The 14,395-nt window shown below is 39.3% G+C and overlaps 1 protein-coding gene across 1 annotated transcript in view; it reads left to right on the top strand.

The window, feature by feature from the left end:
* Positions 1 to 384: 384 nt before the first annotated feature.
* The window catches only part of ADGRE3 (adhesion G protein-coupled receptor E3), a 41,538-nt gene continuing 27,527 nt past the window's right edge, over positions 385 to 14,395 (top strand). The window contains exons 1-3 of the mRNA XM_022558321.2: positions 385 to 494; positions 9,832 to 9,882; positions 11,135 to 11,257. Coding sequence (XP_022414029.2) covers positions 470 to 494; positions 9,832 to 9,882; positions 11,135 to 11,257 — 199 coding nt within the window. The 5' untranslated portion in view covers positions 385 to 469. The remainder of the gene's footprint in view (positions 495 to 9,831; positions 9,883 to 11,134; positions 11,258 to 14,395) is intronic.

Genomic DNA, 14,395 nt, shown 5'->3' with positions numbered 1-14,395 from the left:
GGGGATCACAGATTTGTAAAAAATGACACTTTCAGAAACTTTAGATAATGGTAGAGATACTGTAAATTCTGGCTTACCCACCTCCAAACCACAGGGCTATTTAAAGTTTATTTTGATCCCACAGTCACTTCCTGCTCCTCAGACAATGCTCTGTAATTAAAGGGCATTCCTTTCCTACGGTCAATTGATTCTGTAATCCCAAAGGTGATCAACAATAGCTAGGAAAACCTACTACCAAGGAAACATCTGAAAACAAGTGAAGAAAAGGTAAAGAAAATAAACTAATGAAAAGCAGAACCATCTGTCTGATGGTGAAAGATGGAAGAAGTTCACTTTTCTGTTAGTGGTTTCCTATGTCAGCTGACCACCTCAAGTCTCATGAGATTTCCTTGAGATAGGAAAAGTGGTTGAGAGGGACCACAGTAGGGAGCTTTGAGAGCTGACTGGCAAGGGTTACCTGCACACAGGAATGCAAGGGTCATCGCTTCTTCCAGGTATGTGTAACCTTAACCTACCCCATATCAGGGGCTACTTGGTTCAACAATTAGCTGTCTTTCCCTTCTCCTCTTTCTTCTGCTCTGCTTTGAACACTCTCCTTTCACCCTTGGGTTTTGGTTTCCTTCCTCACCACCCTATTCAAACTACGCTCTCAAATATCCCTAAAATTGTCCTTACGGTCAAATCCAATGAGCTGTTCATCTCCCTCTTCACAGGTCTTGTTTTCTAACTGATATTCTCTCCTCCTTGATAACTTCTGTGACCTAGCACTGCTCTGATTTTCCTCTGCCTCTCTTGCCATTCTTTCTTTCTCCTCCTTTTGCCTTTTCCTGAATATTAATAATAATAACCAAAATTTTCGAGCACTCACTATGCACCTTGCATATTAATCCATTTAATTCTCATAATGGGCTCATAAGGTGGGTACTAATATTATTTCCATCTTATAGATGAGAAAACTGGAGCACAGAGAGGTTATGTTACTCGTCCAAGGTCACACAGATTGTAAATGGCAGAACCAGGATTTGAATCCAAGCCTCCTGGCTTCAGATCTTTGTTAATATGCCTTTGGGTTTTTTCCTTCTCTTTTTCTACTCTCTCTCCCTAGAGGAATCTTAAGATCCCATGACTTCAACAACCACATCTGTGCAGGCAGCTCTCCAACTGTGAAATCCCTTCCATTCTCTGGCTCCAGATCAAATAACAATATCAATAGCTACAATATCAACCAAAGCTAACATATGTTGAGCACCTGGTATCAGGCTAAGATGTTCTATATTCATTATCACACAGTACCTCCACATTACAGATGTAAAATGGCATCACAGAAATGGTGCTCAAAACCTCACAGTTATTTAGTTGCAGAGGCAGGTAATAGATCATAAAGTCTATCAAAATAATATAAGCTACTTGAAGGCAAAGGTCCCCTCACTTTTGCAGCCCCTTCTGCAACATCTTACATATAAGAGGTATCCAGTATATATCTGTGGAGTCAAATTTAACTGAGAGAGCGTGCAATTTTTTATATATCAATTATGCCTCAGTAAAGCTAAAAAATTCTTTTAATGAGAGAAGCTCAAAAAAGATGTTTCCTGCTTTTGGGCAACTGCAGGCAGGGTCCTGGAAACTTCTGAGATGGATTATTTGTGAATTTCAGTTATCCATGACCTCTCTGACCACAATCACTAGATGGAACAGACAGTGTAGTAGAATGAGTATCAGGTGAAGAATTTAAAAATAGAATTCTAGTGCAAATAAAATGATAATAGAGGCAGCTAGCATTTATGGAGTGATTTCAGCCAGACATTGTGCTTTACCCAATTCCCTCATTTATGTCATCACTCCAACCCCAGGAGGCAGGCAATGCTATCACCCTGTTTCATATATGAAAAGTTAGAGTAGTTAAGCAACCTGCTCCAATTTGCACAACTGGTGTCTGAGGTACTTGACCCCTGGGGACCTCTTTTCTCATTAACAAAAAGAGTCAGCTGATGGCTTCTAAAGCCTCTTAGAACTCTGGGATTCTGGCATGCCAATGACTCTTCGAGAGCTCTAACTTAAGACTCATGCCCGTATTATTGAGCACAGGATTGCTGGCTGGGCTGGAAGGACACCTTGAAGACTAGCCTTGAGGAAATGTGATGGTACCCAGACTGCCTGAGTTTTAGGAACCAGGAAGTACTTTTCAGCCATATGTTTTACTAGCTGCCTCTGAAAGCTATAGTCATCATTGGGGCAGCTGTGATGTTAGTGTAGCTGCTGCAAATTAATCATCATACAAAAGTGGGAAAAAAGGAAATTTAAATGTGTTAAGAAATATTCCAGGATCCTGCCATTAAACGGTTCACATCCCAGCTGAGAATATATTGACTGGACCACCAAAAATATTCAAAATGCTCCATGAAAGCAGTTGCATAAGTAATTGATCACGGGACAGACCTGGCAACTTCTTTGGAGAAGAATAAGAGCCTGGGAGGAGGAGTAACAGCCCCCACCGAAGATGTCAACATCCCCTGAAACGTGTGGATATGTTACCTCACATATACAGGGGAGGTAAAAATTCTCCTCTACCCTCTGATGGTCTCTAGCTGGGAATAAGAATTAAATTGACATAAGACAGATTAATAGGAGAGAAGCATAAACATTTAATTAAATTTTAACATGTACATGGGAGCCTTCACAAGAAAATGAAGACCCAAAGAAGTGACCAGAGCACAAAGTTCTGTACCTTTTAGACAAAGAAATGATAAATGTGTGAGGAAACAAGACAGACAAAGGGATTGGGGCTAGATGCAATAAATTGTGAGGAAGTGACTAGGAGATACAGAGGAGGGGAAAGTATTGGAAGATAGGGTTATTTTAGTAAGCTTGTTTGTACAGATCTGTTTCAAGGTCCATTCACAGTCTCTGGGAGTAAAGATGCTCTTCTCATCCTGGTACAGGGAGGGCACATTTCTTGTGGGAAATTATGGCCAGTTTTTAGGTAGAAAAGGGTAGATCATAAAGCTCGTCCTGCATCTTCTGCCTCTCAATTGCCTCCAGCTCAAAATAATGAATATGCCAAAGTGGAATATTTTGGGGTGGCATGTCCTGAACCCCATCACATGGTCAAAGGGACTTTGCAGATGTGCTAAAGATCTTGAGATGAGCAGATTATCCTGGATTATACTGGTGGGTCCAATATAATCACAAGGGTCCTCATCAGAGGGAGGCAAGAGACCAGAAAGGGGAGAAGATGTTATGCCAATGGCTTTGAAGATGGACCAAGGGGCCGTGAGCCAAGGAAGGTGGGCAGCCTCTAAAAGCTGCAAAAAGCAAGGAGATGGATTCTCCCCTAGAGCTTCCAAATCAGCCCTACTAACACCTTGATTTTAGCCCAATGAGAGTGATTTTTGACAGAATTGAATTTTCTACCAATTGTAAGGGAATATATTTCTGTTATTTTAAGCCACTAAATTCAGTTTTGTGTTTTGTGTTTTTTTGTTTTTTTTCGGTACGCGGGCCTCTCACTGTTGTGGCCTCTCCCGTTGCGGAGCACAGGCTCCGGACGCACAGGCTCAGTGACCATAGCTCACGGGCCCAGCTGCTCCGTGGCATGTGGGATCCGCCCGACCTGGGGCACGAACCCGTGTCCCCTGCATCGGCAGGTGGACTCTCAACCATTGCGCCACCAGGGAAGCCCTCAGTTAATTTTTTACAGCAGCAATCAGAAACTCATACAGGGAGGCCCAGTGTTAGTACTGCCCTCCCTTCCACTCTTAAAGGATCCCTGCTAGCCCATAGGATTTTCTCCCAAATCCTGCAATTGGTCTGGATTGCCCCAAATGACCGAGTTAGCATATCACACCCTCTACTGAACTTTGAGACCCTAATCAAATCTAGGGACCAGCATCTTCTGGAGAAAGGGCACCCCTTCCTCAAGTCACTGTCACAATAAACTGCCAATTTAGGATGTACAATCTGAACAACTCCTCTTTGCATGCAGCACTGTGTGGGATTTCTGAAAGGGAGATCATGTGGGGTGGTAGGTTAGCAGCAGGAACCCAGGGCCTGGTTTAATCTCAGCTCTGCCACTGGACTAGCTCTGGGAAATGGAGCAAGTTACTCAACCTCTCTGTGCCTCTGTTTCTTAACCGGCACAATGAGGTTAATGCTAATCGTGTTCACCTTTACTTTTAACATCTTTATTGGAGTATAATTGCTTTATAATAGTGTGTTAGTTTCTGCTTTATAACAAAGTGAATCAGGTATACATATACATATATCCCCATATCTCTTGCATCTCCCTCCCTCCCACCCTCCCTATCCCACCCCTCTAGGTGGTCACAAAGCACCCAGCTGATCTCCCTGTGCTATGCGGCTGCTTCCCACTAGCTATCTATTTTACATTTGGTAGTGTGTATATGTCCATGCCACTCTCTCACTTTGTCTCAGCTTATCCTTCCCCCTCCCTGTGTCTTCAAGTCCGTTCTCTAGTAGTACTGCGTCTTTTCTTTAGATTCCATATATATGTGTTAGCGTAAGGTATTTGTTTTTCTCTTTCTGACTTACTTCACTCTGTATGACAGAGTCTAGGTCCGTCCACCTCACTAAAAATAACTCAATTTCGTTTCTTTTTATGGCTCAGTAATATTCTATCCATCTGTCGATGGACACTTAGGTTGCTTCCATGTCCTGGCTATTGTAAGTAGGGCTGCAATGAACATTGTGGTACATGACTTTTTTTGAATTATGGCTTTCTCAGGGTATATGGCCAGTAGTGGGATTGCTGGGTCATATGGTAGTTCTATTTGTAGTTTTTTAAGGAACCTCCATACTGTTCTCCATAGTGGCTGTATCAATTTACATTCCCACCAACAGTGCAAGAAGGTTCCCTTTTCTCCACACCCTCTCCAGCATTTGTTGTTTCTAGATTTTTTGTTGATGGCCATTCTGACTGGTGTGAGATGATATCTCATTGTAGTTTTGATTTACATTTCTCTAGTGCTTAATGATGTTGAGCATTCTTTCATGTGTTTGTTGGCAATCTGTATATCTTCTTTGGCGAAATGTCTATTTAGATCTTCTGCCCATTTTTGGATTGGGTTGTTTGTTTTTTTGATATTGAGCTGCATGTAAATTTTGGAGATTAATCCTTTGTCAGTTGCTTCATTTGCAAATATTTTCTCCCATTCTGAGGGTTGTCTTTTCGTCTTGTTCATGGTTTCCTTTGCTGTGCAAAAGCTTTTAAGTTTCATTGGGTCCCATTTGTTTATTTATTTATTTATTTATTTATTTTCGGTATGTGGGCCTCTCACTGTTGTGGCCTCTCCCATTGCGGAGCACAGGCTCCAGGCGCGCAGGCTGAGCGGCCATGGCTCACGGGGCCAGCTGCTCCACGGCATGTGGGATCCTTCCGGATCGGGGCACGAAACCGTGTCCCCTGCATCGGCAGGCAGACTCTCAACCACTGCGCCACCAGGGAAGTCCCCATTTATTTATTTTTGTTTTTATTTCCATTTCTCTGAGAGGTGGGTCAGAAAGGATCTTGCTGTGATTTATGTCATAGAGTGTCCTGCCTATGTTTTCCTCTAAGAGTTTTATAGTGTCTGGCCTTGCATTTAGGTCTTTAATCCAATTTGAGTTTATTTTTGTGTATGGTGTTCGGGAGTAATGATGAAAAAACTGAAAGTGATATTAAGAAAACACTCCCATTTACCATTGTAACAAAAAGAATAAAGTACCTAGGAATAAACCTCCTGAAGGAGACAAAAGACCTGTATGCAGAAAATTACAAGACACTGATGAAAGGAATTAAAGATGATACAAAGAGATGGAGAGATATACCATGTTCTTGGATTGGAAGAATCAACATTGTGAAAATGACTCTACTACCCAAAGCAATCTACACATTCAATGCAATCCCTATCAAACTACCACTGGCATTTTTCACAGAACTAGAACAAAAAATTTCACAATTTGTATGGAAACACAAAAAGACCCTGAATAACCAAAGCAATCTTGAGAAAGAAAAACAGAGCTGGAGGAATCAGGCTCCCTGACTTCAGACTATACTACAAAGCCACAGTAATCAAGAGAGTATGGTACAGGCACAAAAACAGAAATATAGATCAATGGAACAGGAGAGAAAGCCCAGAGATAAACCCACGCACATATGGTCATCTTATCTTTGATAAAGGAGGCAAGAATATACAATGGAGAAAAGACAGCCTCTTCAATAAGTGGTGCTAGGAAAACTGGACAGCTACATGGAAAAGAATGAAATTAGAGCACCTTCTTTTTTTTTATTCCATGCATTTTTATTTTAAAATAAAGGACAAAACATACATCATATTATTTTACATATACTTACAAATAGTTTTCTGCAGATATTATTGCTTTTATTGTTTGAGTGTGATTCATTTTTAAAAGTTCTCACATTTCTGTCCAAGGCAGTGTTTGGCTGACAGCAGTCACTCTTTCTATATATTTGAGATATTTTATGGGAATTAAAAACTTAAGAATTTATGTCATTTGAGTTCTCTTTCTCATGAATATTTTAATGACCTGATTTAGCAACCCCTTCACACTAAGATCACTCATTTTTTTTAAAAAGCTATATATCAGGTTTTTCTAGTTTATAATATAAAATAATTTAGATTAGAATGTGTAAATCATTGTGTAATTTCAATATTTCCAACTATAGATTTACTATGGAAATAGCACTCATAGTCAGCTTTCTGGTTTTGTTTTTCTTTGTTTTGTTTACCATTTAAACTTTTTATCTTACATTGGAGTAGAGCCGATTAACAATGTTGTGATAGTTTCAGGTGCACAGCAAAGCGACTCAGCCATTCGTAAACACGTATCCATTCTCCCCCAAACTCTCCTAGTTTATAATATAAATTCAACTAAAATATCATTAAAACAAACAGAAGCCATAATTTGGTGGCTCAGAAAAAAATAATTTTGAAGCTGAAGTTAATAAATGCCAAACATAAACTTTTCCCTGCTAAAAATAACACTAGAGACAGTACAAAGAATATTATAGGATGATGGGTGAATGACTTTTAAGCTTTTAAAAGAGTCTCAGTGATGCAATTTTAGTTATATTGGAAAGTATTTTTATTCTTTATAAACCAGTTATTATTCCTTATGTCTAAATTTCTGGTTGAGAGAAGAAAACATTTGTATATGTCTCCAAACTGGGCCATTTCTATATTTTGCAATTCTCTGTTTTAAAAAATTGCAATTAAAAGGAAAAGTCAGAAGTATAACCTGAAGAGCAGGAAAGATTAAATATTTAATGCTGTTCCCTAGAGTTTGTCTTCCCAAATTGTCCCTCCAGTTCATAATTCTTTCATAAGGATTTTGAATGTTCATATGTTTATTATTAAACATTATTTCAGGGGACAGTAATTTAATTACTATCATGAGTATAATTTTTCAATATACTATTTTTTATTTCAGAATCTTTTGCAAAGCATTGTTTAAAACGGTGCATGCGAACGAAATCTCCAAACTCCTTAGCAACTAGATGCTCTCAAAATTACTTCCAAAAACCAAAATCTGCCAGTAGATATTTGCTAAAAATTAATTTTTCTAGTATTCACCTTCTAAAGTCGTTAGAAAGCTGAAGTATGTTCATGTACCTAAAATGTTTAGAACAATGCCTGGCATGTGGTAAGAGCTCAATTCCTCTTGGATATTGTGGAGGCTGCCCTTAGAACTTTGCCCAATTTCCCCCACCCAGGAAATCCTCTCCCCAAGACATGAGTCTCTCTCTTCAAGAGAAATTTCACTGATGTGCTCATAGGCAGGATGGAGGGGTGTTTTCATCACAGGGCATGCCACATTTTAACCCAAAAATTCCCATCTCCTCCAAGTCTTGCTCCACAGACACCAGCCACCACATCTTCTGAACCTCCCCAAGGAAGCCAAGACATCCCCCCACCCACTTCACCAGACTCTCAGTCTCGAGTCCTCCAATCCCAGTCCTTTACCAACAGGAATCAAAGTTTACCAGCTCCACCAAACTAGTCCACCCTCACCCAACCTGTCATCCAACTTGGTAAACAGACACCTTCCATGACCAGGACCCACTTTCTTTTTTTATTTTGGCTTTATTGAGGTGTAATTGACATACAAAAAAATTGCACACATTTAATGCATACATCTTGATGAGTTTGGACATAAGGATACACCATACACCCATGATATCATCCCCACAATCAAGATATTAAGTATATCTATCACTTCCAAAATGTTCATTATTTGTGGAAATGTTTTTCTTTTTCTTCTTTCTTTTTTTGTAAAATGACTAACATGAGATCTATCCTTTTAGCATATTTTGAAGTATACAACACCAAGTTGTTAAACATATTTGCTATGTTTTACAGCAGACCTCTAGAACGTATTCATCTTATATAGAAAGACTGTATACCCATTGAAAAAGAATGCCCTGGTAACTGCCATTCTATTCTCTTCTTCTGTGAGTTTGACTACTTTTCATATAAGAGAAATCATACAGTATTTGTCCTTCTGTGTCTGGTTTAATTTCACTTAGCGTAATGTCCTCTAGATTCATCTATGTTGCTGTAAATGGCAAGACTGCCTTATTTTTTAAGGTTGAATAACATTCCATTGTGTGTGTGTATATATATATATATATATATATATATATATATATATATCACATTTTTTATCCATTCATCTGCAGGACCCACCTTCTTAGGAGGTAACCAATGTTGCAAATAAGGTTACTAGTCACTGGACCTGTGCACACTAGAAGAGCCACATTGGTTGTTCATATTGAAATGTTTCCACAGCATGTGTAAATAATTGTTTCCCAGAATCAGCTCCCAGGACACTCCTGCCAGCCCAGGCCCTTTCCTGGGACCCCATCGACTGCCTCACAATTCAGCAGCTGAAAGATTAACACCTGCTGCCTCAGAGAGGGTCTCCAATGTCCATTCTGATTGGCTGGTTCCTGAAACATACCAGTTGTTAAATATTTTGTATATTGTACTTGCAAGTGGCAAATTATTCTGGACATTAGTATGTTATAAGAGAATGAAAAGAAAGTAAGGAGAGAACTAACAATCAGAGTGGTGTAAGATTTATTAAGAAAGGAAGAGAAAAGCCACCCACCTATCCAGCACCTTCGGGTCTTTGCAGAAGCAAGAACATGGCGGATGATACCACCAGATGTTGGGAAGGTTTGGGGAAGAAGAAAATAGCACTTTAGCAGCCACAGTAGAAGTAGCCTTCACATAGAGGCAGCCTTCATTTTTCAAAAAGGCAGAAACAATACTTCCCTTCCAAGACATGTTTCTGGAATTTTGCCTATCCTCCATCAAGAGAAAGACTCTGGTTCTGGTCCACTTGAATCTGGGTGGACATGTGACTTTCTTGTAACCAAGAGAATACGGTGGAATGGAGCTGCATGACTTCCTGGACTGGATCTTGAGAGGAGATGTAGACTGGTTGGCCAGAACACTCATGCTTAGAGCTCTGAAGTGCCATGGAAGCTGCCTGACCAAGGCTGACATGATGGGAGGAAGCCCAAACTACCCTAGGCCCTGAGACTACATGAAGCCATGTCCAGCCAGTTCCCAGATGCTCCAGCCCCATCACTGTCTAACAGCAACTGTATAGGAAGCTCCAAGCCAGAACTATTCAGCTGAGCCTTTCCCAGATTCCCAAATCATAGAAACCACAAGAGATAATAAAACGAATGTCTGCATTTTGTGAGAGTTGTTATTCAGCAATAGATAACTGATACCCAGCCCTTGGAGAATATCCTAGAATCTTTCCTCAATCGTTTCATGTCTCCCTTCTGCTTCCCTGTTCCAGGACTCTGCTTTCTGCTAAGCTTGTCAGGAGTCGTGGCTCAGAAAACCAAAGGTGAGTGCTTAAAGCCTGACTTTTCCATAGCCAGAGATCAGGGAGGGTGTAGACCAATAAGGCACCTGGGACCACTCACATCCTCCAACAAGACAGAGGGAGGGGGCTACTTCTGGGAACAGAAATGGGGCAGGTTTCCTCCTGTAATTCTTTTTAAGTCATCATTTCATCAAATTTGGTTATATTTTAAGTTATCTTTTTTAAATTTTACTGTTATTTGTCTATTTATTTGTTTTTAGTAACCACAGCATGACCAAGGTAGAGGTAGAACAGTGAATAAAACACACCAAGTCTCATGAAGTAAACATTCTGGTGGGGAGAGACAGAGCATGATGAAAATCATTTCATTCCGGTCACAAGCAAGTCAACAAAAAATGAGCAAGTTCATTCCAGGTTAACTTTAATCCCTTGGTGATCTCACTAGATTCTGAATCAACAAGCCTAGGGTGGAGCCTGAGATTCTACGTTTCTAGCTAAAAGCTAGGGATGCATTCTGAGTTGCCAGGCTCTGCACATTTTCCCCCCATCATGTTCCCTGCCTCCACTCTGTGTGAACCCTGGACAGCTCCCAGATTTCTCCACTAGACTTAAGCTTGAGATATTTCCTCAGCCCCTGTTATTTCCATTCATTTTCAAGGGACCTCAAATTAAGATCCTTAGTGATCTCCATCTAAATGAAGTTACACATAGTGTTACAAAGATAACATGTACCCTTATCACCATATACCTTCTGTGGTACCCTACGAATTCAAATTTTTGTAATCATAGCTGACATTTAATATGTTCCAGGCACTGCCTGAAGAACTTTATATGTATTAATTCACTTACTCCTCACATTAACCCATTTTACAGATGAGGAAGTTGAGGCACAGAGAGGGTAGGACACTTGTGCAAAGACACACGGGTAGTAAGTGGTGGAGCCAGAATCAAACGCAGTGTCCCAGGTCTTAACCAAGTCATTCCCCTTTTATATATTCTGCAATGATCTTGAGAATAACACAGTTATATTGCATTGAAATATTTGTGTTAAAATTAACTTGTTTAATGCCAACCTCAGTCTTTTATCATGCATAAGAATCCCACTTTTTTCTGTAGCTTGGGTTTGGTATCTTTTAATGTACTGACGTCTCACAAAAGGAAAAAGGTGCAGCTTCCTCAGCCTTGAGAGGCCTTTGCTCAGAGGCAAAACCAAATGATAACAGGAGAGATTTTGACTCTGGTGACATCTGACCTTCCTCTCTTCTCCTTGCAGGGACCTGTCGTTTGTGCCCCCTATATGCTTCCTGTGTCAATGACACTCACTGTACCTGCAACCATGGATACATTTCTGAATCCAGGCAGAAATACTTCACATACCCCTTGGAGATATGTGAAGGTAAAGGGATAATTTTCAAATCATCTAGAGGTAGATGTGGAAAGAAGGCAGGATAAGGGCTTTGAGGGGGTAACAATAATATGCAATACTGAAACCTCTGCCAACTCAACCTTCACCAAGAAAGAAATTCTTCCATGAAGTCAGAAAAGTGGGCTCTTCCAGAACTTAGTTAAGTCTCAATTCTCTCCTCCATAATGTAAGGATAATAATGCTGACCTCATGATAGCAGTAAGGGGTTTGAATAAGGTAATAATAAATGTAACTATACTTCATGAATCATAAAGCATTGTGTAATTTTTTGTACAATGTTTTTAAGGAGAGAGATTATGTACTGAAGTCATGGCAAAGAAAGAATAAAAGCTTGGGCAGAAACTTTTTTTAATATAAAGTCTGTGGTCACCTAAGACGCAAGATGCTGCCTCAACTCAATAATTTAAATGTCCAATCCTACGGAAGAATGAACACTCTAGAGTTGAGTAAATATTAGGTTTTTCCCCTTTCCTGCTTTTCAACATCCCTCCTGGTTGGAAGCCTACAGTTGGGAGTAAGGTGTATAATTGGCTTCTTTCCTCTTTCCCCACCCAACATTCTACTTTCCTTCACCCAATCTTGCAAGAGTTGTAACCTGGCAGGGAGATGAGGAAAGGGGAGCAGGGAAGTTTTTCCTTGACAATACTATTGTTGCTATTTAGTCTCTATGTTCCTGAGATATAGCACTTTCAGTCGTGACAGCTTTTGTGGGTTATTTGAGGACAATTCCCCAATCACTCCCCTGAAATTCCCCTGATAACAGCAAATTCGTCCCTACACCTTACTCATCCTGGAGGAATCCTGTGTCTTCTTTAGCTTCTCCCTGATAAAGTCCATTTGCCACTCCATGTGGCCCTCTCTGAAAGAAACTAAGCAACCCCACACCTAAAACTTCTCACACATGACCCACATCTAGCTCTTGGGAGATATTCACTCACCCTTTGCCCAAGAAACTTGAGATGAGCAGGTGCAGCAGATCTCTTTTCTGCCCAAGTGGCTCACTATTTAGATTTTTCAGGAGGAAACAGGCACCAATCAACTGGGTCCCCATAAAATGCAAAGACAGTGTAATTAGCTGAATGAATTCCTTAAAATCCCTCTCTTGGATTAAGCTGAAGAGAAAAGCACCCGCACACACTTCTCCTCTTGGGTGGAAGTAGAGGGGCTCACAGGACAGCATCAGCTCTCTCCAAATAAATAAACAAACTCTTTTTAAACCTCATATGAATGAAGGCTATAAAAATCACATGACCAGATCCCAGACATCTCCTTCTTTGCAAATATAGCATCATGGCTTGTTCCTCCCTTGAAATGCTCCCCTTGTGCTTTTTCTAATGGTAGACCATGAATCATCTTTCCAGTTCCTACTGATTCAATGGGCTTATTCTAATTTTCTATTTCTTCTTGGAATAATATTTATTATTTATAAGAAATCACTTATTTTCCCTAATTTTTAAATTTGTGACCATAAAGTTGCATACAGCATTCTCTTATGGTTATTCTAATCACCTCCTTGAAACTGTGGTATGTTCCCCTTCTTGCTATTTTCCGTCAGGTTTTTTTTCATCAAACTTGTGTGGGTTTATCTGTCTTATTGGTCTTTTGAATTTTTTTATCCTTTCTACTATGTTTTTTGTTTTTTATTTTATTGATTTAAGCTTTAATCTCTTCTTAATTTCTTTTTTCTGGGTTCTTAAAATGAATACTTAGATGCTTTATTTTTTCACCTTTCTTTCTTAAAAATAAAGACATATAAGGTTTTAAATTTTCCTCTGAGTATAGGTTTAGATATATTCTACAGGATGAAGTATTCTTCTTATTGATCTGTGGATGGTTTGTAATTTCCTTTTGATGTTTTGCTACTTCAAGAATTATGTGGGAAGGTGCTTCCTCATTTCCAAAAGTTAAGATTTTTTGTACATTTTTGCATTATATATTCCTAATTTTATTAGATAATTAAAGAATCATTTCTACTTTTAAAAAATTTATTAGAATTTTTAAACTAATGGCTGAAAATCTCTACTTTATAAGTTTTTATTAGAGATATCTTTGTGGAAGCATATGATTGATTTTATGAAAGAAAGTATATATTTTATTTTCAAGGAATATAAAATTCCTTCTCTCTGCATAGGCTTCTATCTCTTTCAGTCTCTATTTCTGTGTGTGTGTGTGTGTGTGTGTGTGTGTGTGCACACATGAGTGCCTTTGTCTGTCTCTCTGACTTTCTGTATATGTGTATTTATTGATTTTATTTACTCATTAATTTCCCCATATCTTTACTTTTTATCCACTAGATCTTTCCTCTGTTTGTATGTGCTTATTGCTTGTGATATCCAGTTCTTCTCTACGCTTATTTATTTTTTATCTGCTAGTTCCGAGAGAAGTGAATTGAATATCCGAGTATAATTGTATTTTGATTGCTTCTTACATTTCTACTTGTTTGTGCTTTCTGTATTTATCTATGTTGTTTGGTGCATACATATTTGTGAATGGAATATAATTTTCTTCATAAAATGTGCTAAGTATCAATACATAGTTTCCCTCTTTACCTTGTTTAGAACTTTGAACCTTAAATTCCACTAAGTGTGATATTAATATTATACATTGTTTTATTTCTGTTTGAATTCTCCTAGTATCTCTTTGTGCACCTCTTTATTTCCAATATTATCAATCTCCTGAAAACAGTATATAGTTGGGTGTCATTTTTTAGCCCATTGTTCCACTTACCTACTGCTGCATAATAAAACCCAAACTTATTGGCATAAAACAACCATTTTATTATGCTCATATGGGTCAGGAATTCAGACAAGCAAAACAGTGATGGCTCTTCTCTGCCCCTTGATACCTTAGGCCTCAGATAAAAGGCTCAAATGGCTGGTGGTGACTCAAACAGTTGAGGGTTAGAATTATCTGAAAGCACCTCTCCTCACATGTCTGTGCCTGGGATGGGATAACGCAAAGACTGGAATCATCTAGGACTGTCAGCTGGAGCCCCTATGCTAGATCTCTCCATGTAGCTTCAGCTTCTCACAGTTGATGGTTGAATTCTGAGAGGTAATGTCTCAGCATGGAGTTTCCAGAGAGTGAGGCTTCCAAGAGACTCAGGCA

This window comes from Delphinapterus leucas, unplaced genomic scaffold (assembly GCF_059928025.1).
Source record: "Delphinapterus leucas isolate spDelLeu-1000000601 "Yukka" unplaced genomic scaffold, BTC_Dleu_Yukka2 spDelLeu_asBTCV2_sq25, whole genome shotgun sequence".
In the NCBI taxonomy this organism is placed as follows: Eukaryota; Metazoa; Chordata; class Mammalia; order Artiodactyla; family Monodontidae; genus Delphinapterus; species Delphinapterus leucas.
The sequence above is the reverse complement of the archived record's forward strand: the minus strand, read 5'-3'. Positions and strand labels throughout refer to the sequence as shown.